The 26,372-nt window shown below is 47.4% G+C and overlaps 1 protein-coding gene across 2 annotated transcripts in view; it reads left to right on the top strand.

Annotated features, from left to right (window-relative positions):
* The window catches only part of LOC141157212 (cytochrome P450 2D15-like), a 267,789-nt gene that overhangs the window by 46,157 nt on the left and 195,260 nt on the right, over positions 1–26,372 (top strand). For both annotated transcript variants that reach the window (XM_073644201.1, XM_073644202.1), the window contains exon 2: positions 25,660–25,831. In XM_073644201.1, the coding sequence (XP_073500302.1) occupies positions 25,660–25,831 (172 nt within the window). The remainder of the gene's footprint in view (positions 1–25,659; positions 25,832–26,372) is intronic.

Genomic DNA, 26,372 nt, shown 5'->3' with positions numbered 1-26,372 from the left:
CTACAACCACCATCATCCACCCACACTGCCCTGAAGCTACACTCTTCCTGTGGTGAGTAATAATACCATTGCTGCAAAACCACCAGCTTCAGAGGACTGTTCCGCAGCGGCGGCCCCTTTGGCCGCACTCCACAGGTGGCGTAGTCGGACATTATAAAATACATATATACAAATTACCGTTGAATTGACCACCCTGGGTCACGGACCGGGTCACCGCCACAGTGACTACAACCCCCAGCGTCTACCGGCCCGGCTCAGGGTACCCCACGGCCCAGGGGGCGCGTCAACTTCATAGGTCCCTGATCTGAGACCACTCCTGCAGCGTGATTTACCCCACCTCTGGATCTCGTTGGCCCAGGCTATACGTCAGAACGTATTGCACCACGGCTTGTCGGTGCTGCCACAGTCGCTGCAACATGTGCAGAGTTGAATTCCACGGTGTTGGCACATCGCATTTCAGTCGGTGAACTGGCAGGCCCAACGACTTCTGTAGAGATGTAAGTCGTTGAGCTGCGGGATGCGAACGGCGGAAGTGAGCACACAGCGACCGTGCCCTCTGCAGAAGGCCATCTAGTCTGGGATAGTGGGCTAAAAATTGCTGGACAACCTGGTTCAACACATGAGCCATACAAGGCACGTGTGTGACATTGCCCCGGCGAAGGGCCGCACCCAGGTTTGCAGCATTGTCGCACATGGCCTTCCCTGGTTGCAGGTCCAGTGGAGACTACCATTCATGAAACTGGGTCTCCAGAGCTGACCCCAAGTCCTCAGCTGTGTGACTCACATTTCCCAGACATTTCAAAGTAAACACTGATGCTGTTGAGCCCTGCTGCCAGCATAGTAAGGAGGTGTGCAGGATTCCTTCTGCGCAGTTAGAAAGCAGGTGGCATTACCAGACAGGCTTTGGGTGCAGGTGGAGGACCGAGAGGAGGTTGAGGAGGCAGAAGCAGTGGAGAAACTTCGAGATAAAGAGGATTATCGCAAACTCGTGGGGATGGTAAGACTTGGACAGCAGCCCCTTGTCCTGCTGTCACCAAAGTTACCCAGTGCCCAGTCAGCGACATGTAACGCCCCTGTCCATGCCTACTCGTCCAAGTGTCTGTGGTGAAATGCACCCTGTCAGACTCAGAGTTTCTCAAAGAAGCGGTGATGTTGTGTGCGACATGCTGGTGGAGCGCAGGCACACCTTTCTTTGAGAAGTAGTGCCGACTGGGCATCTGGTACTGGGGCACTGCGACGGACATAAGGTCTCGAAAATCCACTGTGTCCTCCAGGCGGAAAGGCAGCATTTCTGTAGCCAACAGCTTGCAGATGGTGAAATTCAACCTCTTAGCTTTATCATGGCTAGGAGGAAATGGTCTTTTACTTTTCCACATCTGAGGGACCGAGGGCTGGCTGTTGTGCTTTGATGGGGTTGAGTAGGGTGTCCCCGGCAAACTGCCGGTCTGTGAGGAAGATGCAGGCGGACATGTTAGGTTGCCTTGATCCAAAGGTGGTGCTCTCGATGTCAGAGAGCGCTCAACACCAGCAGGTGTTTCCACTTCCCAATGAACTGACGACCTGCCAATCACACTGGCTGTTGCAGGTAAAGAGGTGGCAGGTCTGCATCCAAAAACATGTGTGACTGCTGTCCCCCCAGTCACAGAGGATAAAGAGGCCGCGGATGCACAAGATGGGGCAGACGGTGGTTGGCCCAGCCTGCTAGGCCGCATTGTAGCACAGTGATCTTCCCACTGCAACTTATGCTTCATATCCATGTGACGGTACATGCATGAAGTACTCAAACTATGGATTTTTTGGCCTCTACTTAGCTTTTGGTGACAAATATTACAGATAACACGAGTTGGGTCATCCTTATCGATCTGAATAAATGCCCAGGCTATGCAAGGCTTAGAGCCCATGCGACCTGAAGAGCCACTACGACTTGTGGTCAGAGGCAGAGTTGTGGTTGAGGATGCAGTTGTTGACGTGCTTCCAGTACTCCGTCTCTGTCCAGGAAGGCGCAACCTAACCTTGTCGTCAATAGCATCTGTGACGCCCCGCTGCGCTTGGTATCACAGATCCTAGAAGAGTGTATTGATGGAATCCTCCACAAGAGGCCCCCATAAACATTTACACATCTCCACCTTCCACCTCAGACCAGCAGAGGGAGCCCGTTAGGGATATAAATAGGGAAGGTGGAGCTAGGCAGTTCAGTTCCTCTGAACAGTTCCTGCAGTAGAGAAGCCTAAGAGAGGTCAGTCTGCAGTGGAGCTCAGTCTCGTCTAGAGAACTCAGTTAATAGTTCAGCAGTGGAGCACGAGGCTCCTGCTAGCTAGATTCAGGGAGCCCAGATAGAGCTTAAGGTGTGCCGGCGCCATAAGATCGGTGAAACGCGGCAAGCTGCCGTTAGTGTGTATAGCCTAGTGAGGGCCCGAGTAGGCCGAAGGCGAGTGGAGAGTTAGTACATAAGGGGCAGAGGAGCTTAACCAGCTCACCCCGAAGCATTTACCGGACACCGGATCCGAGCTTACCGGGATCTCTATGACCCAGTAAGGCATAACCGGAATCCCTGGAGAACTACAAGTCCCAGGATCGCTAAGGTGCTGATACGTAACAGAGCCAGGAGACGCTTAGGCCCCGCATACTGGGAGCGTGAACTCCAAGACAAGGCCCTACCACAAGGTCAGCCAGCGCAGGACAGAGACAAAGTTAGGCCTAGCTCCAGGCAGGTCAGAAACTTACTACGCAGAGGCAAGAAACAGGAGGCCCTACACCCGCTCATTGTGGAGGATCCTGATATGCACCCTTCACCCTACAGTGCTCCGGGATGTGTCTGAATTTCCTCCAGTAAAAGGTACTGAAGTGACTACCGTGTCCGTTCCCGTTCTTGCTCTGACCCAGTTGGGTCTCGCCTGTCCTGCATTCCCCCTGCATACGCTGCCCTGAGACCTAGCTCCACCTGTGGGGAGCTATACCATCGAGCTGCCTTATCACGGGCCTCAGTGGACTGCTGCAGCGCTGGTGCTTCTCACCAGATACCACAGGTGGCGTCACGAACTCTTATAAAATTAACAATTATCCACCTGTTTAAAGAGTGACCCCAGGGTACGGGCCAGGGAGCCGACCACCGCGACATCCCAAAGGCCAGGCAAAGGCCCGGGTAACCTCATCGACTGGCTGACTGTGGGTTGACAGTAAGTGGGATCTCCAACCTTGTCATCATCACCCTGTGTGTTATCACACCCGTCGTCCTCAAAGCCAACCTCTTCCTGCCCTGACCGAAAAGTCAAGTTGTCGCTCCAATCAGGTATTTGAGTCTCATCATCGTCTTCATCATTGTCTCCACCAACAGGAGTTACAGTTTGGGAACGAGGGTCTACATTATGCTCAGAACCTTCTTCATCTGGTCCTGGATCCGACTTATAAAGATTCTGGGCATCAGTGCAGATCATTTCCTCATCTGGATTAACAGAAGCTCTGGAGCAGACCTCTGTTTCGCAGGCTATAGTATGAGTAAACAGCTCTGCAGACTCAACCATCTGTGTTACCCCATACTCAGACGGGCAGCTGGAGACTTGGGAGCTGTGAGGAAGCAAGTGAGATTGGGGTGACAACTCTGAGGACTGGAGTATTTGTGATGTTGAAATTGAGGTGGAGATGAGCCCACTTGAAGGAGCACTTGATATCCGCTGAAGCACCTGCTGTTTTTGTGCCTCATCTGGAATTTGTAGCGATGGGTGTGTCCGTAACAAAGGGATCGTATCACATTGTCCACGAAAAGAAGTCGACATGTTAGTTTGGCTGGAAGATGGTCTTTCTTCTGCAGATGTTACTCCCCCCCCACCGCGGGGGGGCTCGACCCACCAGCGGACAGGCACCAGTATTGGGAGAGGGGGGCTGGCCGTCAGGGTCCACCGCGGCTCTGGCACAAACCCGGCGACACGAAGGTGGCACGGGCAGGAACGGACTGGCCGTGTCGGCTTCTCACTTTTTGGATTTTAGAAGGGCATGACATGCCTATATCTGTGTTTCCCCCTTCTTTTACTCCTCCACCTCTTTTCTTTTCGCATGACTATATGTACTTGTCACTTTTCCATGTGTTAGTTATGTCTTCTGAGCAGTTTGTCAGCTTTTGGACACCTTTGAAGGTGTTTTCTATGTGTTTCTATGTGTTTTTGTTTGCCTGCCATTGGTTTTAACGGTGTTCGAAGGTATTCGACGAACAGTTCGACGAACAGTTCGGCGAACACAAGGGTGTTCGACGAACCGAACTCGAACACTACGTGGGTGGCTCAACACTAATCAGAACGTCTCCCCGAATGCGTGGACGCCCACTTGCCCAGATAAATCTGCAAAAGCTACTGCGTAGTCTTTTCCAAAAATTTGAGGGAATTACCACGGGAATGGTTTGAAAGAGTTATAAGAGTTTAGGTAGGACGTTCATTTTTAGTATATTTATTCTGCCGAACCAGGAAAAATCCTTCACCGTCCAAGAAGTAAGATCTCTATGGAGTTGTTCAATAAAGGGCCCAAAATTAAGATAAAATAGACGGGAGAGGTCTCTATGAATACGAATTCATAAGTATTTGATACCCTGTGAGGGCCAGGCAAAGGGAAAGTTGGACTGGATGGAATCCTGTATGGATTTGGGGAGGGAGACATTGAGGGCCTCAGACTTTGCTGCATTGATTTTAAAATTTGACCATGTACCAAAGTGATCTATTTCAGCCATAACAGCAGTGATGGATATATGTGGTTGAGTGATATATACTAGGACATCAGCAGCAAATGCAGAGCACTTGTACTCGGTGCCTCCCACCTCAATCCCCCTAATATTGGGGTTATCGTGAATTGATGAAAGCAGGTGCTCCATCACTAGGATGTATAAGAGAGGGGACAGAGGACATCCCTGCCTTGTCCCATTGGTGATTATGAAAGGTGATGATAATGTTCCATTTATCTTCAGCCTAGCTGACGGATTGCGATACAGGGCCATGATTTTGGCTATAAAAGGGTCCCCTACCCCAAGCTTTTTAAGAGAATAATATATGGTGTGCCAGGAGACTCTATGGAATGCTTTCTCAGCATCCAATGAGAGTATCTAATTACAAATTTTCCACTGCATCTAGCCCAAGCAATACTTTGGGCCTAGTAGCAGTGTCTGCTAGCCAGCGGATTAACCCAGCTGTTAAGCAAGCTACACCACCTGTAGTTTGGACACTTAATTTTTTCAAAAGAAATGCTTCGGGCCCCCAGGACACTCAGTGAAGAGCATCGGGGAGGCACCCCAAGGCACAGGGGCTGGGACTGGCGGTAGGACGCCTTGCGTTGGACCCCCTTCTTTTACTCCTCCACCTCTTTTCTTTTCACATGACTATATGTACTTGTCACTTTTCCATGTGTTAGTTGTGTCTTCTGAGAAGTTTGTCAGCTTTTGGACACCTTTGAAGTGTTTTCTATGTGTTTTCTATGTGTTTCTATGTGTTTTTGTTTGCCTGCCATTGGTTTTAACGGTGTTCAAAGGTGTTCGACCAACAGTTCGACGAACAGTTATATGCTTTTGTTTCTGTTAGCACTCCTATCAAATCTGTGAACAATTAAAATTAAATTAGACGCGTTACGTAAATATACAAAGATACCAAAAAAAAAACATACTAGCAAGACTAGTAACAGCTGATTAACAAACAGACAATTGGAGCAATTCTCTTTAACTATATTTATTTTTCATAAGGAGTTGACAAATCTTGCAGCACATTACTCAATAGTGTTTATTTGACTGTTACGTGGTCTTGTCAAGAAGCACATTTTGGTATTTTGTATTTGTCTACATTTTTAATTACAGTTTTGTTTTTTAGTGGTTTCATTACAACAAAAACAAATCTGTAATCAAATTGATACATGGATATATTCACTCTCATTGGCTCTCAATGGCTCAGTTGCACTTAGGGCACATTCACACAACTGTATTTTTGGTTCGAGTGCAGCCTGAAAAAAAAACGGACAGCACTTGGACCAATGTGATATAATGGGGCAGTGCAGAGGAGGCTACATTTTTTACTATTTCTGCGAGTATTTCCGGGTTGCTCGAGCGGGAACTTGGGTCCCCGCCCTGCATGTTTAGCGCTCTTTAGAGAGCCAATGAACATGCAGGGATTGCCTGCCATGCACTGTAATGCCGTAGCCATGTTGGCTGTGGCATTACAGTGATTGGCTGGCCGCACAGCATCATCAGGTCTATATCAGACCTGGTGCCGCCGTGCTCGTCACAGTCTACCCCGGAAACAGGCAGAGTAGGGAGAGGTGCTGCTGAATCAGGGGGAGATTTGCTTGTTTACAGTTAGTGTAGGTATTCCACAACATATATAAATATATCCATCTGAACTAACAGTCCTTCTGAGGACTAATCCTGCTGCATATATTCAGTGGTGATAGCAGTAGTTAGGCAGGCAGGCCAGGTATGTGGCACACTGCAGTGCAGGGGCTGGCTGGCAAATTTTAGCCTGGGGGGCAAGCACACAGCAGTGGCCCATGAGTAGCAGCCCATCCTTAACATGTTTATTACCAGCTGCATCATAAGCCTATGTTCACACGGCCGTATTGTCTTAGTGCTGCCCGTGAAAAAAACTGACAGCACTTGGACCAGTTCAGATGAGTGTTTGTAGTGGTCAGACATAGTATATATTATGCTTATGTATTGCTATTTTTAAAGAAGATATACCTTTTTAAATATGAAGTAAAGTCAGGTACGCTGTGTTTTTCTTCACTCCTAAAAAAAACATATCAGCAGAGTAAAGATGGTCACACATAAGCACAGGTCTGCTAGATAGAGACCTATGAATTATTATTTTGAGTATGATTTCAAACATACTTGATCAATCAAATCATAATTGTAAACTTCAACTCCACATAATAGTATATGATGTAGCAGTCACTAATTATCTTGAGTGCTTCATCTGATGTCTGTGCACACAGTATACATAGAATACCAAATACAGTACAATATATATAGGAGAATATACAGTATAATTGGTATATAGAGACGAGCAATTTGTAGGACCGTGGTCCAGTGGTCAGATGAATATTCTGTGGCTGCTGAACAGGAGCCACCACATAGTCTCCTTTTTACAGCCCCACATAGCCTTTCATATACAGTACAGTGTAAGCCCTCACACAACCTCCTATATAGAGTATGAGCCCTCACATAGCCTCCTGCATACAGTGCGAGGACCCACACAGCCTCCTGCATACAGTGCGAGGACCCACACAGCCTCCTGCATACAGTGCGAGGACCCACACAGCCTCCTGCATACAGTGCGAGGACCCACACAGCTTCCTGCATACAGTGCGAGGACCCACACAGCCTCCTGCATACAGTGCGAGGACCCACACAGCCTCCTGCATACAGTGCGAGGACCCACACAGCCTCCTGCATACAGTGCGAGGACCCACACAGCTTCCTGCATACAGTGCGAGGACCCACACAGCCTCCTGCATACAGTGCGAGGACCCACACAGCCTCCTGCATACAGTGCAAGGACTCACACAGCCTCCTACATACAGTGTGAGGAGGTGAAAGTCTATAGTCAGTCTAGATGACTGCAGGCTTCTGAATTCTCACAGCGCATTCACTGCACACTTTTAGGATTCTCCCTTGCACAAGTAATGTCATTTGTATACTTCTGGCCACATTCCGACTAGATGTATCCGGCCTTGCTCAATTCATTTTCATTGAGCAAGGACACACATGTCTAGTCAGCATGTGACCGCATGTATGCAAATCGCCGGCACAAGAGAATCTTGATAGTGTGCAGTGCGCACAGTGAGAATTCAGAAGTCTGCAATCACATAGAATGACTGCAGACTCATCACAACCTTGGACAACATCTTTAATACTCCCATAAATAAAAATATGAGAATTAGTCAGTATCACAAAAATTGTTTACATCCAGGTACCTGATAGATGACGTCTCTGGAGTCGGTCTCTTTCTTTTCTTCTTCATCTTGTCCAGACTCCATGATGACTTTTTTCAACGACACCTCGTCTCTGCAGACTTCCTTCTTCTCCGGTCTTCTGCAGTTCATCTCCGCCCTTAAAGATAGCAGTGTCATTATAATGCTCCTGAATAAAAATATCTGCCCTACGCTGAGCCCCTGAATAAATAATTGCCCTCACTATATTCCCTGCACAAAAGATGAGCCCCACACTGTCTCTCTTATGGTACATGCTCTTCACACTGTCCTCTCATACTGTGTCCCCCTATAGAGCCTATTCTCTATACTGTGACCCCTCATAACACTCCCCCTTCTTGGCTTACTATCCCTTCCTGACTGTGCCCTTACACTCCACCCCCCCATGCTAGCCTCCCACCCACACACACACTACTCAGTCTTTATTTGTGTCCACTCACACTTTTCTCCCCCCATACTGTCTCCTCACACATCCCCCCATCTCACCCCTTGCTTCTCATATTGTGTCTTAAAATTTCTCCTTCTCCCCATATTGTGTTGGCACCGATCCCTCCCTTGTGTCCTCAAATCATCCCCATCCCATTACACTAAACCTCCCATACACACAGTAAATACCCCCCTTCCACACACAGTAAATACCCCCCCTTCCACACACAGTAAATACCCCCCCTTCCACACACAGTAAATACCCCCCTTCCATACACAGTAAATACCCCCCTTCCACACACACGGTAAAAACCTCCCCTCCCACACACAGTAAATACCCCCTTTCCACACACACAGTAAATACCTCCCCTCCCACACACAGTAAATATCCCACCTTCCACACACGGTAAATTCCCACCTTCCACACACAGTAAATACCCCCCTTCCATACACAGTAAATACCCCCCTTCCACACACAGTAAATACTCCCCTTCCACACACAGTAAATACCCCCTTCCCCACACACAGTAAATACCCCCGCTTCCCCACACACAGTAAATACCCCCCCTTCCACACACACAGTAAATACCTCCCCTCCCACACACAGTAAATACCTCCCCTCCCACACACAGTAAATATCCCCCCTTCCACACACAGTAAATACTCCCCTTCCACACACAGTAAATACCTCCCCTCCCACATACAGTAAATACTCCCCTCCCACACATAGTTGTTAGCAGAGGATTAATCCGCGTGACATCCAGAGTTTAGAACACAGAATGTAGGTTTATTCATATCCAGCATAGGCACAGCATGGAGTCTGGTGTTACTGCAGCATGAGGAAATCAAATACATATATAACAACAACACAGGAAGAGAATGAGGGGGCATCCTGTCTGTGGGAGTTTTTTTTTTTTTAACTAAACTTTGTTAACAACCTCACAATATGCACAACATATGAAACGGCACAGTAGTTGTTGCAATACACATACAGATTAATATGTATTATTCCAACAACCCCACTCAACAACTACTTATCCTCTTAGTCCCATTGTGGTTCTCAATTCTTGGAACCTAGCTTGTGGCAATGACGTTGTCATAATGTCAGCTACCATCTTATCAGTTTCACAATAGACAAACTGAATTATCCCACGATCTATCAAATCACGTAGATGATGATGTCTGACGTCAATGTGCTTGGTTCTAGCACTGATCTTTTCACTGCATGCAAGTTTAATGCATCCTTGGTTGTCCTCATAAATCACCGTCGGCTGAGTTGTCGGTTTGCCAAGATCGTCCATCAATTGTCTTAGCCAAACAACCTCCTGTCTTGCATAGGCTGCGGACACATACTCCGCTTCTGTAGATGACAAGGCAACAGACATTTGTTTCCTACTAGACCAGGAGATTGAACTTTCTCCAACTTTAAACAAGTATCCACTTGTGGATTTACGATCACGCGAATCACCAGCCCAATCCGCATCTACATAGCTGGTAAGTTCTAGCTAGCTCCTGCTGCAGATACTTTTAAATTTACATCTTGCGTTTCTTTCAAATATCGGAGAAGTCTCTTAACAGCATTCCGGTCCCTTTGGCGCGGTTTTTCCACATATCTGCAAAGGATTCCAACTGTTGTTGTGATATCCGGTCGAGTCATAGTTGATATGTATAGAAGTGCCCCCACTGCCTGACGATATTTCTCATTGTCAGGCAACAGGTCATCTTCTCCTTCCAGCTTCAGGTAGGATGGTTCCATTGGGGTTGATATACCTTTGGCCTCTGACATTTTAAACTGATTCAGAATCAAATTAATTTTTGCACTTTGGTTTAGAAGAAAACTTCCATCTTCCTCTGTCTGGATTTGGATTCCTAGATAATATGTCACACTTCCAAGGTCTTTTGTTTCAAAGTGCTGATTCAGAATTTCAGTCATTTTTCCAATTTCTGCGTCGTCTTGATGAACAACAATCACGTCGTCCAAATATAAGAGAATATACATCTACTTTCCATCTGTATATTTTGTGTATAAGCACGGATCTGCTTGACCTCTTTTAAATCCTTCTTCTAACAAGACTTTATTCATCTTGGTGTTCCATGCTCTTGCTGATTGCTTAAGACCATAGAGAGATTTTTGTAGTTTGCAAACAAGATTCTCTTCTTCTCTTTTTACATAACCTTCAGGTTGAGTCATGTATAAGTCCTCCTCAATATCACCATTTAAAAAGGCAGTTTTTATATCCAAATGTCTGACATACATCTTTTGTACAGCAGCTACAGCTAACAAAGCTCTGAACGTGGCCTGTTTAGCAACTGGAGCAAATGTAGCATCGTAATCTTCGCCATACTTTTGAGAATATCCTTTTGCGACCAACCTTGCTTTGAATCTGTGGACTTTACCTTCAGAGTCATATTTGGTTTTGAAGACCCACTTGCACTTGATTGCCTTTTTGCCCTGTGGTAGCTTGGTGAGTTTCCAAGTTTGGAGTTGATGAAGCGATTTGATTTCCTCATTAGCGGCATTGATCCACTTTGTTCTTTCATGGACAGGTAGTGCTTGCATTTCATCCCATGACTGCGGCTAGTACACTTCATTGTCTGGTTACATAGATCAATTGTAATATCCTCAGCTAGTTGCTTTTGGACTAACTTTCTTATTGCTTCTGCGTCTCTGTGTGCCAGACGCCTATGCCACACATGAATACAGTTTTTATGCTCTTCTTGTTGCGCTGTATACACACACTCTTTGCATTTCAGCTGATAAAGTTCATCTGTGATGTTTCCCTCTGCTAGTGTGTGACCTTCCTTTGAGATGATGCAGCTATCATGCTTAAATGTAACTTCATTTCCTTGTTTTGTGAGTTTCTTCACAGATAGTAGATTACTTTCAAGACTAGGCACATACAGCACATCCTTTACTGGGATCTTCCTGCTTTGTGTTGGTGACATTTGACAATCAATATAACCATCTCCTATGCCTTCTGAAGTCATGTACTGACCATTTGCCATAATCACTTTCTCTGATTTACTTTGGTCAAGCTTAGAAAAGAAGTCTCTGTTATTAGTCATGTGACTAGTTGCTCCAGAGTCTATACACCATGCATGCTTTGATGTATTTGCACTGACAGTAAATGCAGTTTTAGTATTCACAGAATCATTTTCTCCAGATACAGCACTTTTAACCCTTTGGTGACTGCTTTGCTTTTTCAGCTGATTCATTCTAGCTTTCTAGACTCTGCAGTCAGCTTTCAAATGTCCTGATTTCTTGCAAACAAAACATTCACGTGTTTCTTTTATGTGCTTCCTGTTATCAGTTAGGTTTTGTGTCTGTAAAGCAGATTCTGTGTTGCATGTCCTACTGTTTACACCTTCTGCCTTTCGCTTATATTCATCTATGAGCTCCCCCCTGACATACTCCAGTGTAAGCTCATCATCGGGACGCGCATCTAGTGCGGTTACAAGCGTATCATAGCTCTCTGGAAGGCCACTAAGCAGTAATGCGGCCACATGAAAGTCTTTTAGATCTTCCCCAATGCCTCTCAGGCGTTCTACAATTTCCAGAACACTTCTTATGTAATCCTGCATATCCTGGCCTTTCTGTAGCTTAGACTGGTACAGCTTTCTCATGAGATAGAGCTTATTGCTTAAATTTATCCTCTCATGTACCTTTTGCAACTGCTCCCACATTTCCTTTGCAGTATTACATTTACACACATGCACAATCTGGTCATCATCTATACTGAGTGATATGGTACTTTGTGCTTTCTGATCCATCTCTGTCCACTCCTGTGGCACTGGGTCAGGTTTAGGCTCCTGTGTGTATTTCCACATACCTTCTCTTATCAGCAGCATTTTCACTTTGAATTTCCAGGATTGATAATTCTGGTTAGTGAGACTTGGCACTGTGAATTTCATGCAGCTGCTGCTGGTGGCCATCTTTGCTTCTTCTCAGTTTGCTGTCTTTCTTTCTTTTCTTTACTCTGTGTTCTGGGGATCTGTGACTCTGGGACTCAGGTACATCTGGGCCCATAACCTGTTAGCAGAGGATTAATCCGCGTGACATCCAGAGTTTAGAACACAGAATGTAGGTTTATTCATATCCAGCATAGGCACAGCATGGAGTCTGGTGTTACTGCAGCATGAGGAAATCAAATACATATATAACAACAACACAGGAAGAGAAGGAGGGGGCATCCTGTCTGTGGGAGTTTTTTTTTTTTAACTAAACTTTGTTAACAACCTCACAATATGCACAACATATGAAACAGCACAGTAGTTGTTGCAATACACATACAGATTAATATGTATTATTCCAACAATAGTAAATACCCTCCTCCCACACACAGTAAATACCCCTCTTCCACACACACAGTAAATACCGACCTTACAGTAAATAACCCCTTCCAGACACAGTAAACACCCCTTTGCAGTAAATGCCCCCTTCCCACACACAGTAAATACCCCCTTACAGTAAATACCCCCCTCCCAGACACAGTAAACACCCCCTTGCAGTAAATGCCCCCTTCCCACACTCAGTAAATACCCCCCACACACAGTAAATACCACCCTTACACACAGAGTAAATACCCCGATTCCACGCACAGTAAATACTCTCCTTACAGTAAATACCCACTTACAGTAAATACCCCTCTGCCACACACAGTAAATAACCCTTTACAGTAAATACCCCCTCTCAGACACAGTAAATACCACCTTACAGTATATACCCTCCTCCCACACATAGTAAATACTCCCCTCCCACACACAGTAGATACCCCGTTACTGTACATATCCCCCTCAGAAGCACTCCGCTCCGGAGGGTTAGGCTGTGTGCCCATGATGCGTTTTTGGTGCGTATTTTGGTGCGTATTTGCAGTGCGTAAATGCTCCAGAAACGCATTGCATACCTTATCCCATGACTTCCTATGACATTTCGCAAGTTCTGTGCACATGGTCCGTATTTTTTCTGCGCAGATTTTACTCGCAGAAAAAATACGGACATGACAAATTCTTGTGCGTTTCTGCATGTGACGCGCCCCTGGGCCTGTGTCGCGCTGCGTTGCGCACGCGGGAGCTTACCCGGAGCCGGATCTCTTGAGGGTTGTAGTCTCGTGGCGGCGACCCGGTCCGTGCCCAGGGAGTCAAACTGAGCGGCGATGTACTAGCAGTAGATGGTTGATGACTACGCCACCCGCTGAATGCAGCTATGGAGCTGCCGCTGCAGGGCAGACCGCTGAGGCCGGTGGAAGGATGGTGCAGCGTGGATGGTATAACCCCCAACGGGAGGGGTATGGCCTCAGGGCAGCCGACGTGGATGATGGGGGTAGCAGGAACCACTCAGAGACGGTGCGGTGTAGTTCAGGGTCTTTACTGGTGACAAAGATAGACCCTCCCGGAGTACTTGCTAGTGATAGGGGCCTGGTCAGTCCTTGAGCAGATGGGATCTCCCCTGGCCAGGCGGAGTTGTAGGCCTTCCCAACTAACTGTACTCTTCTGGCTACCTTGCTAGAGGCGGGAATAAGTAGCCCACGTCCCTGAGTGTACCGTGTGGTGCTCACCCGTATGGCCGGTGACTCGGGGCCTTCTAATGGCTTCCGCTCCACGATGGCGGTGCTGGTCCCACGCGTGTGACCGTGCCTTCGGGCTTCTGGGCCAGAGGACCTGAAATCCTCTGCCGGACGGTTTCTGCTGCTGGGTAGGAGTTAGTCCCCACAGCCTCGGACTCCGGGTCCGGTAAGAAATCTTCTCAGTCAGGGCGAGCTCTGCAGCTGCCAGCCCCTGACTTGTTGTAACACTGCTCCCCACAGAGCTCCTGATGTTTCTTGCTATGCTGCTTCTCTTCTCTACTCTTGTTCTGTCTTCTTTCTCACTAACCCTGCCTCAGCCCCGGGTTTATATAGGGGAAGTCCTTCCCCTCCCAAGACTGGGCAGGAGGTGTGGCATGCACAGGATCCCTGACCAAAGGACCTCCCACCTGCTCTCAGACGTAATATCTCTATCACTGTGGCAACCAGACCCCTGGGGTGTCACACATGCGTATTTGCCTATACAATGCATTGGAAAAAGGCATGGTAAATATGCATGCAAATACGCGTCAAATACGCGTCAAAAACGCATGTAAAAAATGCATGCGTTTTTCTGCCAAGGAGATGCAGAAATGCTCAGGAAAATGTCTGCTTCATTTCTGCATCGTGGGCACTAAGTCTTAGAGAGAGAGAGAGGCAGGAGGCAGTGTGCAGCGTGCTACATCAGCACGCACAGCCAGGACCCTGATCGTCAGGATGCCCCAGCCAGGACCTGCGTGTCACGTGCGGCGTGCTATGTGAGCGCACCCGAGTTAAAGGTATCGCACACTGTCCAGTTCCGGCCGCCGGATGCAGTGTTGTTGTGTCACCTGCGGCCGCAGACGGACCTAGTTCAGGCCGCGACTGCAGGTGATTTAAGTGTGCAGGGCAGCCCTGAACTGTTACCAAGTGACCGACCCGGGGGGCATATGCCCAACCCACCCCTGCTGCAGTGCATATAGTGCAAGAGGGTCCATTTCTGCCTTCCATTTCGTTGCATTGTGTCAGTCAAGCTTTTACACTAGGTCTCTGTGTAGAATAATATTACTAAATTACAGGCCTGCTATTTAAAACCATGATTCACTGTCAGACATATCACATATGATAGTGTTCCATAATTAACCATTTCTGCCTTCCATTTCATTGCAGTGTGTCGGACAAGCTACTCACACTAGGTCTCTGTGAAGAATAATATTAGTAAATTACAGTCCTGCTATTTAAAACCGTGGTTCTCTGTCATACATATCACATATAATTGCATTAAAAAAATCAGCCATTTCTCTTGAACCTGGAAAATATTGTCCTCCATTTAAAATGGGCAAGGTGCGTGTCAAGGGACAGGGAAGTGGACGTGATGGTGATGGTGCATGCAGAGGCCGATGAAATGGTGCCACAACAAACACTCACACCTTGTCGCTCGACCTTCCTCTCCCAATTACTAGGGGACCACTATTGAAACCAGAGCAGTGTCAAAAGGTTGTTAGTTGGATAGCAGATAATGCTTCCAGTCACTTTGCCACCACCACCACCCTGTCTTCCACATGGGCAAGTCTCAGTAACTGTGAGTCTGGACCCCATATTCCTCACCCTGATCCTCCTTCCTCCCACCATGCCAAGTGCCTGGGGACAACTGATCCCACACTTGGACACTCAGAAGAGCTGTTCACTTTTCCATTTATAGATTTGGCCTCTCGCCCGGCCAGCTTCAAGCGAGTCAAGAGGAAAATGCGCGTAGCGATGCCCAAATATTGGCACAGCCACGGTCACATGAAGGCAAAGGTGGGAAAGTGCAATTACTGTCGCAAGAGGTGGATGATGATCATGAGACACAATTGCCAGAAAGTCAGGAGGAGGACCAGGGTGTGGAAGTGGAAGACGTAGTGGTGGATGATAGAGTAACTGACCCAACCTGGCAGGGGGACATACAGAGCAAGGACAGCAGCACACAGAGGGAGGGAGGTGTGACACCACAACAAGCAGGAAGAAGCAGTGTGGTGGCCGAAGACACAAGGCGGAAAAGCGTTCCTCGTAACGTCAACACAACAGAAGTTGCCAGTACAATTGTTAGGTCTTCCCGAGTCTGGTTGTTTTTTAAAGACTCTGCAGATAACCCCAAAAAGGCCATTTGCACCACCTGCCAGGCCAGCATAAGCAGAGGTGGCAAAACGATCAGCCTGACCACCACCAGCATGATCAGGCACATGGCAGCAAAGCACCCAACTTTGTGGGCCGAACCCCAGGGTCCAGAAACAGTGTCTGCGGGTGACACCACTGCTTCTTCCGCTGTTGTGCGTGCACTCCAGTCCTCTGTCCATGGCACATGCCAAGATGCCTCCCGCACTGCACGTGTCATTGCACACTCTCAACTAGCACCATCAGCAAGCATGTCCACGGCCTTGTCCCAGCGCAGTGATCAGTTGTCCCTACCCCAGTCCTTGGAATGCAAGCGTAAAAACGCAGTCAATGCCACACAGGCCACACTACTAAATTCACACATTTTGCGAATGCTTGCACTCGAAATGTTGCCTTTTAGGCTCGTGGAGATGGAAGATTTCCGCAACCTGATGGCGGCGGCCGTCCCTCGGTACTTGGTCCCCAGCCGCCACTATTTCTCCCGATGTGCCATCCCCGCATTACACGAGCATGTGTCCCACAACATTAGCCGTGCCCTCAATAACGCAGTTACTGGGAAAGTCCACCTAGCCACGGACACGTGAACAAGTGCTTGTGGGCAGGGATGGTACATCTCGCTGACAGCACTCTGGGTTAATATAGTGGAAGCCGGGACCCAGTCGGACCTTTGGACAGAACACGTCCTCCCAACGCCGAGGATTGCGGGCCCTGGGTCAGTCAGTGTTGCCCCCACATTCTACAGCTCCTGCACCTCCTCCTCCTCTTCAGCCTCCATCTCCGAAACGACCACATCAGTCACAAGCTGGAATCACTGCAGCACTGCCTCGGCCAAGCGGCAACAGTCTGTAAAGAAGCTAATATGCTTAGGTGACAAACCACACAACGCTAAAGAGTTGTGGACAGCTCTGAAAGAGCAGGCAGATCTGTGGTGGACACCGCTGACCCTACAGCCAGGCATGGTCGTGTGTGACAATGGCCGGACACTGGTGGCAGCTCTGAGGTGAGCTCACACACGTACCATGCCTGGCCCATGTGGTAAACCTCGTGGTTCAGCCGTTTCTCAAATCCTACCCGGAGCTGCCGGATCTGCTTGTTAAAGTATGCCACCTGTGTGCCCATTTTCGAAAGTCAGCTACAGCTTCCTCCGCTACAAAAAAATACAGTGTCTTTTTTTTGGGAGGTCTAACTCTATTACTATGTACCTCTGTCTTCACACCCAGACATGGGTATACGCTTCCTGATTTTGTCTATTTACTCTTATCCTCCTCCTTCTCCTCATCCTCATCCTCCACCTCATCCTCATCCTCCACATCACCACCATATCTACCATATCACCATATCTACGTCTCTTGCAAGGGACATTGGAGTTCCTCCAAATTTTTACTAGCCGTTGCATTCACTGCATAGGCAAACAGTATGGGAGACCCACTTCCTCATAATGGGAATATTGTTTTCAGGAGGCCCTGCGACCTCTACGTCTCTTGCAAGGGGCATTGGAGTTCCTCCAAATTATTGGCAGCCATTGCATTCACTGCATAGGCAAACAGTATGGGAGACCCACTCCGTTTTAACATGTTGCTGTAGCCCAGCTCTATTTGTCTTTAAATTGTTAGTAGGGTTTTTCCTAAATTTTGGCAGCCGTTGGACTCACTGCATACCCTATAACTGTATAGCAGACCCTCACCTTTCTAGTAGGAACATGTCGTTATTGTGGTCCAGCTCTATGTGTGTTTAAATTGTTAGTGGGGTTTTTCCTAACTTTTGGCAGCTGTTGGACTCACTGCATACCCTATAACTGGAAAGCAGACCTTCTCTTTTCTAATGGGAACATGTCGCTACTGTGGCCCAGCTCTATGTGTGTTTAAAATGTTAGTGGTGTTTTTCCTGAATTTTGACAGCCGTTGGACTCACTGCATACACTATAACTGTATAGCAGACCCTCTTCTTTCTAATGGGAACATGTTGTACTTGTTCCGGTGGTCCAGCTCTATGTGTCTTTGACTCGCCCCCAGGGCCGTGGGGTACTCGGCGGCCGGGCCTTGTGGCTGCTTGCAGGGGTTATAATGGTGTCTGGCCTGGTCCGTGACCCAGGGTGGTCAGTGCAAAAAAAGGGGGATATAATAGGGGATTTGTCGTGGCGCCACCTGTGGTGTCTGGTGAGAATTACCAGTGCTGCAACAGTCCTCTGAGGCAGATGATAGGGCAGCTTGAGATGGAACGGCTCCCCACAGGTGGAGCAGGCCTCAGGGCAGTATAGATGAATATATGGATGGAGGTGCGCTGGGCGTTGTAGTGCAGGGAGGGAAATGGCGCCGGCGAAGGAAGAGACGGAGGCAATTCAGTGCAGTCGTCCAAGATTTTCTCACAGTTCTTAGACAATCCACAGGTGCACAGTACTGGTGCAAGCCTTCCGCGTCGCACTGCGTTCACCGGACAGGGGTTCAGTCCTTCTTCAAGCAACTTAGGAATGCCTGGCAGAACCCCACTTTCATATGTACCTAATTTGACCATCTTCACACTTGGTCCTTGCTGCCCTGCGCTGCCCGCTCTCAATCCCACTCGAGTATGCTGAAGTCCTTCCTGTACGTCGGATCCGGGACCAACCTGACCCCCTGGGGATTAGAACGCGGCAACCGATCCCTCTGACACCTGGCAGATTCGGGGCGTACGGGTGCCGTACTGCACGCGCCGTACCCCCTGGGATCCCTTTGTAGAACGGAGCCTACTCTCTGCTCCCCTCCGGGGCCTCTATCCTGGGCCCTAACCATGGAGCAGAGCTCTTGCTGAGCCTCTGCTCCCAGACAGTCCTGACTGACCGTCTGTCCTGTCCACACTCCTCCTCTTACTGTCTGAACCGAACTCTACTCTATTCTAAGATGGCTTCTTTTTATATCTTTACTGTATGAGTGCTCCCATGAACTACTTCCTCCACCCACACTCACTACTGGTTCCCCCTGCCTTTGGGTTCCCCCCACCCCAGCCAGGGTCAGGGCTCAGCAGTTGCGCTCTGCATGTTGCCCCTCCAGCCGGCCTGGAGCAGTGTAGTGTTGGATGAAGGTGTTTGGGGTTTCGTGCAGCACTCCTATCTTACCTGAGAGAAAGAGAAGGGAGACACCACACCTCGGGGTGAGGTGCAGTACCTCTGTGGCGACTGAACCCTCAGGGGCGCCACATTCCCCCCCGGTAAAACACAGCACGTCCGCGGGCTGGAACAGAGCAAAGCAAGGATATTATTGACATGCAATATTTTTAAGATGCATCTGCATATAAGATCATAAACACAACATTTCTTCCCTTTATGGGAGGCACATTTTCTTTAAACGTTACAGGTTACATTTTTTTTTCAAACATTATAAAACTTTATAAGAGCACTTTTATATGAAACAACTTTCAAGAGAATACTTGCACCAGGGTGCAACAGTAGCAGCATGAGGGACCCATTCGCAAACCCTCAACGTAAGGCCCTGGGCGTGGCTGCAGGGCATAGGTGATCCAGATACTGGACCTCGTCTTCCGCCACGCCAAACGGGTTTTTTGTTCTGAGGTACTATGTTTCAAGTGTAAAACCAATAGGGTGCACTTTAAGAAGTGCTGAACTATTTATATTGGAAAGTTTTTAGGGAGATCACTGTCCTCTTCCCTACTGTCTCTATTCCCTTACGGGTACCTAAGAAAACATATTTATCCGATCAAAATGGCAAACACAGCACCCTGACGGATGACTATATACATAAATGTGCAGTCCCAGTACTACGCCTAGTACTGGGGACCCCTCCTGGGGTACTCTTCATCTTTCCCTGACCCAGCCGGGTCACGAGGGACTTCCTGCAGGGGTGTATCCTTGGTGACGTGGTACACCTGCAGGGCATACCAGCCATGTTCACCATGATGCCGGGTGAACGTGACATGATCTCCCGGATACAGGTTCCAGTCGGAATGGCCTTCTTCCAACTCGGGCTCCACATCCCGCCGGTTGACGAAAATGTCCCCGTTAAACTTGGGACTACGGATGAAGCCCCACCCAACCTTTTATTTGAATTTTACAATGAGGCCTTCCTCGCGAGGGCTGGGGTGGGCTGTCTCCGCCTGGCGGGCTTGCCCCTTGGCAGCCTTGTCACGGGCCTCCAGGCGCTCACTGCGTGCTTCCCGCGTGTGGCGCTCCCTCTCCAGTTGTCGGAGCTCCCGCCTGCAGAACTCCTTCCTCTGCAGGGCGGCGGACTCTGTTTCGTAGGAGAGCCCAATCAGATCTCTCCCCCGGTTGTCCCAGCATAACTACTCTCCGCCGGGGCAGGCAACCGGGGGTGCTGGTTTTGGGAGGAGTGGGCATCGCTGCTAATCCTCGAAGTGGGCACACCAGTCAAAGACCGGCGCGCCGTAGACCCACTCAAATGACGGTGGTGGAGGTGGTGGGAGGGCTCCCAATAACAGGCCCACAGCTCCAGCGCCCGGGATCAGAGGTTCCGGACGGGTGCTATACAGGTGGCCTTCCGGTGCAGCGCCCGGGAGCAGCGGTTCCGGGACGGCCCTTGGTGGGGGGTGTTCTGGTGCCGCGCCCGGGGGTGCAGGTTCCGGGCTACATAACAGTTCCTGGCAGAGTGCGGCAGCATATGGCGGGTGCTGGGGCAGGAGGCTCAGGAGCAGGTCGGCGCTGGCAGTGCCCGGGGCTGGGGATTCTCTCCTACCTGCTCCTGTGTTCCACATGGCCTCCTGGTCTCCTGCGGGTTCTGCCAGGGCTGGTGTGCGACTGCTGGCATCCAGTCCCACTTTCCGGCAGGCTGCCAGTTTTCCCAGCAGCTCACTTTTCCACCGGGCGACCGCTGCCTGCTGGGCTCGCTCGACTTGTTGGCCCAGCTCGCCGTATCCCCTGGGATCCCTTTGTAGAACGGAGCCTACTCCCTGCTCCCCTCTGGGACCTTTATCCTGGGCCCTAACCGTGGAGCAGAGCTCTTGCTGAGACTCTGCTCCCAGACAGTCCTGACTGACCGTCTGTCCTGTCCACACTCCTCCTCTTACTGTCTGAACCGAACTCTACTCTATTCTAAGATGGCTTCTTTTTATATCTTTACTATATGAGTGCTCCCATGAACTACTTCCTCCACCCACACCCACTACTGGTTCCCCCTCCCTTTGGGTTCCCCCCACCCCAGGCAAGGTCAGGGCTCAGAAGCTGTGCTCTGCATGTTGCCTCTCCAGCCGGCCTGCAGCAGTGTAGTGTTTGATGCAGGTGTTTGCGGTTCCGTGCAACACTCCTATCTTACCTGAGAGAAGGGAGACACCACACCTCGGGGTGAGGTGCAGTACCTCTGTGGTGACTGAACCCTCAGGGGCGCCACATCTTTAAATTGTTACTGCGGTCTTTCCCAAATTTTGTCAGCCCTTGCAGTCACAGCATGGGAATTACCACTATTGGAGACCCACACCTTTATAATGGGAACATTTTTTTTACTGAGACCTCCTCTATGTCTCTTCAAAGGGGTATTGGAGTGCGTCCGAGTTTTTGGCAGCCCTTGCAGTCACTGTATACGCAATAACAGTATAGGAGACCCACTCTTAAATAGTGGGGACAAAAAAGCATAGCCGACTGCTGGCCCTTTAAAAATAGTAAGGCTGTAAAAATATTTTTTGTGACTTTCACAATCCCTCCTTCATAAATGAAACAGGATGTGTCTGATGATGTGTCACACACCACATGGTCAGATAAGGTTGTAAAATGTTAAAATGACATTTCCCGGTGAATGCATTTGTCAAGGTTGAAAGCAATGCAAAAGTGCAAAAATGCATCAAAAATGCTAGGTGTGAACATAGCCCAAGGTGTGGAGGAGCATTTTTGTTTTTGCTTATTTAATTTGCCTTATATTCAAGTCATTACCCTGGAAAGGATGTTCCTTAACATATTTCCCAGGAAAATCCATTTTGGTTTAGTTTTTGTATGTTTTATTGTGAGTCCGTAAAAGTGGCGTAATACCTCTGACAACATTGTTGACAGCAGTGACCTGGGACTCAGAAATGCTTCCAGGGGTCATCCCCATGCTGTTCCCATGTCATTTGAGCACTGTTCCCATTGATTTGGACAATTTTTTGGCCCTCTGCAGACCGCCAGGGGGAGGCACTGGAAAAATTCTCGTGTTTCCCATAGACTTACATTGGGCTCGTTACTCGGACTGGGCACTCAAGCATTCCAATTTGCTCAACCCGAGCAACGAGCATCCGAGCATTTTAGTGCTTGCTCATCACTACTAACAACTAGTGACGAGCGAGCATGCTCGCCACTGCTCGGTACTCGCACGAGCATCTCAGTACTCGAGATGCTCGGTGCTCGCCGAGTACTTTCGAGATGCTCAGGCGGGAGCTTGGGTCCCCGCCCTGCATGTTTGGCGCTATTTAGAGCACCAATCATGCAGGGATTGTGAGCCACTCACTTTAATGTCACAGCCATGGTGGTTGTGGCATTACAGTGTTTGCCAAAATCGATGGGAACAGTGCTCACAGTGAAACATGAAAAGCCGGCAATTCATCAGCGGCATACACCGGTACCCGACAATTTAGAACAGAAAGAATAGAGCATCACACATAGATTAGATAGATAGAAACATGTCAGTCACATATATAATAAGTACAGAGACAGTGTTGGTTACTGTACTTGTCATTTAGTGTTAAAATAAGGATTTATTAAAAAAAAATTAGCGTAGGGTTCCCCGTAATTTTAGTCTCTAGCGGAGGTTAAGCAGACGGCTGGGGCAGATGTTTGAAGCCTGGGAAGGGGGTAATACCCACAAAGCTTCCCAAGCTAGTAATATCAGCCCCCATCTGAATACCTAGCCTTTACCTGCTATTAAAATGGTTGACCCCCCAAAAAAATGACGTGGGGTCCCTCCTATTTTAATAGCTAGCAAAGGCTAGGCAGACAGCTGGGAGCTGATATTAATAGCCCAGGAAGGGTGCCATGAATATTGGCCCCCTCCCAGGCTAGAAACACCATCCGTCAGCTGCCCCAGAAATGGCGCATCAACAGGATGTGCCAATTCTGGCACTTAGCCTCGCTCTTCCCACTGCCCTGTAGCAGTGGCAGTGGGGTAATAGGGCTGGGGTTGATGTCAGCTTATAATGCCAGCTGACATCAAGCCCAGGTTAGTAATGGAGAGGCGTCTATAAGACACCCCCATTACTAACCCCATAGTCAAAGTTAAAAAAAACACAAACACCCAGAATAAAGTCCTTTAATTGAAATAAACACACAATTCTTTAATGTTCTAAATTAAACCATACTTACCATCACGCCCATTCCAGCTGAAGCCAACGATCTCCTGCAATAAAAATAAAATAATAAACCAACCTCATCCTTACCTTTCCATGGTTCCCAGGACGGCTCCAGCTCTGCTACAATCACATGACAGGCTGGAGCGCAGCAGAACGCTGCCATCCAGCCTGTCATCCCGCAGAAACTGAGAAGCACAGGCAATGAACTCAGCTCACCTCATGCACGTCACTGACAGAGTGGGATAATTCTCCTGTGCTTGCAGTGAGCGTAGGAGAATTATCTCATCGCATGTGACGTGCATGAGGTGAGCTGAGTACATTGGACATGAACTTGGCTCATCTGGATGCCGTCACAGCCAGACACTGAGGAGCGCAAGCATGCCTGCGCTTCTCAGTTTCTGCGGCATGGCAAGCTGGACGGCTTTTTTAAAGAGTCAAAAACCCTATTATTTTTTTTTTAATAAATCCTTTATTTTAACACTAAATAACAAGTACAGTAACCAACACTGTCAGTGTAGTTATTATATATATGACTGACATGTTTCTATCTATCTAATCTATGTGTGATGCTCTATTCTTTCTTTTCTAAATTGTCGGGTATCGGTGAATGCTGCTGATGAATTGCCGGCCGGCTTTTTTAAAGAGACGGGTGCATGAAAATCGGAGGGCACTAGTGTGTTCCAAGTGCCCTGCTATGTTTTTCATGCACCCTCCTATATACCCTGCCTGCCTATATATTCTGCCTGTCTGAAGTTTAATTGAGCACCGTTCCCATCGATTTGGGCAATTTTTGACCTTCTGCAGACCGCCGGGGGGGACCACCAGAAAAATGCTTGAGTTTCCCATAGACTTACATTGGGCTGGTTGCTCTGGTCGAGCACCCGAGTATTCCAATGTGCTCGACCCGAGCTTCGAGCACCCGAGCATTTTAGTGCTCGCTAATCACTACTAACAACCCTAATTTATGCATACTTGTGTGCTTTATTTTTGCATAACAGGGAGATTGTAACTGTCTCCTCTTCTATTCTGTCTTGGAGACTGTTGTCCTTTTTACAAAAAGTATTTCCACAACTTTTTTGTTTTATTTGTTTTAAGATTACTCAGTGCTCTTTTGTATGTACCAATAAAATGCATTCTAATAAATTTTGCATTTTGCAAGTATTGCCTTATTTCTTTGATGGGTTACCAGTGTATGTACGCCCCTTCTCTTTTCGTTCCGCCTAATCAACCTTGCTGCATTCGGTTGAATCTCACTAGACAGTATAGCCCTGTACAATTCAGAATTCATCCGGCTGCTTCTGTCTTCGGTCACATCATCAATAAACACTTATTGACGCAGGGCCATTGGAAGCCATGCATGCCCATGCCATCATACTGCCTCCACTATGTTTTACAGAGGATGTGGTGTGCCTTGGATCACAAGCCATTCCAATCTTTCTCCATACTTCTTCCCATGATTTTTGTACAGGTTGACCTTAGTTTAGATATTTTTTGGCAAAATCTAATCTGGCCTTTCTATTTTTAAGGCTGATTAATGGTTTGCATCTTGTGGTGAACCCTCTATATTTGCTCTAATGAAGTCTTCTCTTTATGGTAGACTTAGATACTGAAACACTTACTGAAGAGTATTCTTCACTTGGATAGATGTTGTGAAGGGGTTTTGCTTCACTATGGGAGCATTCTGTGCTCATTTGCCACTGTTGGCTTTTGTGAATGTCCAGGCCTTTTTGAATTCTTTAGCTCTCAGTGCGCTCCTTTTTTGCAGAATGTACCAAACTGTTGATTTGACCACTCCTAACGTTTCTGCTATCTCTCTGATGGATTTCTTTTTTTTTTCCTAATGATGGTCTGTTTCTCTTCCATTGACTGCATGTTGTGGGTTCACCGCAACAGCTTCCAAATGCAAATGAAACACCTGGAAGCAGCTCCAGACCTTTTATCTGCTTAATTGATGATGGATTAACGAGAGAATATCCCATGCTTCCCATGAAAGAGCTTTTGAAATAATTGTCCAATGATTTTTGGTCCCTTTAAAAAGAGGCAGCTACATATTAAAAAGCTGTAATTCCCAATTAGGATGTGAATACCCTCAAATTAAAGCTGAGATTCTGTACTTTAAGCCGATATTGATTATATAACTGTATCTTGAATATGTTTTTGTAAACAACTAAAATGCCAAAACTTGTTTCACTGTCCAAATAATTCTGGACCTAACTGTATATTTAAAATCTATCTATGGCCAAGTTGTGATTTCCGCATTCTTAATTGATTTACTTACTTGAAAACATTAGTTGTTTCCTGCACAAATACATATTTTATTCAATTTTAACAGCTGAGAAAACAGTTTGGGAATGTATTTAGTCTGCAGTACTTCTGGACAAAAACGGTGGTGCTCAATGGATTTGAAGTGAATAAAGAAGCTCTGATCAACAGGTCTGAAGAGGTAGCAGATCGTCCACGAATTCCTATTTATGAAAAAATGGGATTTACTGGAGACAAGAAAGGTACAATTTTTAGAAAGATTATTTACCTGTTGTAAGAAAAGTCTGAAATAAATACCCGGTTGTGCTACATGACAGTAGTTATGAATACCACTTACACCTCTGACATGTACAGTACTGTGCAAAAATTTTAGGCAATTGAGGAAAAAATGCAACAAAGTAAGAATGTTTGAAAAATAGTGTAAATAGTTTTAAAGTGTAAAAGTGGTGTGAAAAGTGTAAATGGTTTAAAAGTATTTATAGTTTATTTTTTTAATAATTAAAAAGATGCAAAATGAGTGAACAAATGATAAATCTAATGCAATGTTTTAAAAGTTTTTTTGGCAGTGCTCTTTCATATATTTATGTATACAGTACAGACCAAAAGTTTGGACACACCTTCTCATTTAAAGATTTTTCTGTATTTTCATGACTATGAAAATTGTACATTCACACTGAAGGCATCAAAACTATGAAATAACACATGTGTACATATATATATAAATACAGTATATATATACTGTACAGACCAAAAGTTTGGACACACCTTCTCATTTAAAGATTT

Source organism: Phyllobates terribilis, unplaced genomic scaffold (assembly GCF_046119375.1).
Source record: "Phyllobates terribilis strain yellow unplaced genomic scaffold, ASM4611937v1 Scaffold_8__6_contigs__length_399053987, whole genome shotgun sequence".
NCBI classification, from domain to species: Eukaryota; Metazoa; Chordata; class Amphibia; order Anura; family Dendrobatidae; genus Phyllobates; species Phyllobates terribilis.
The sequence above is the reverse complement of the archived record's forward strand: the minus strand, read 5'-3'. Positions and strand labels throughout refer to the sequence as shown.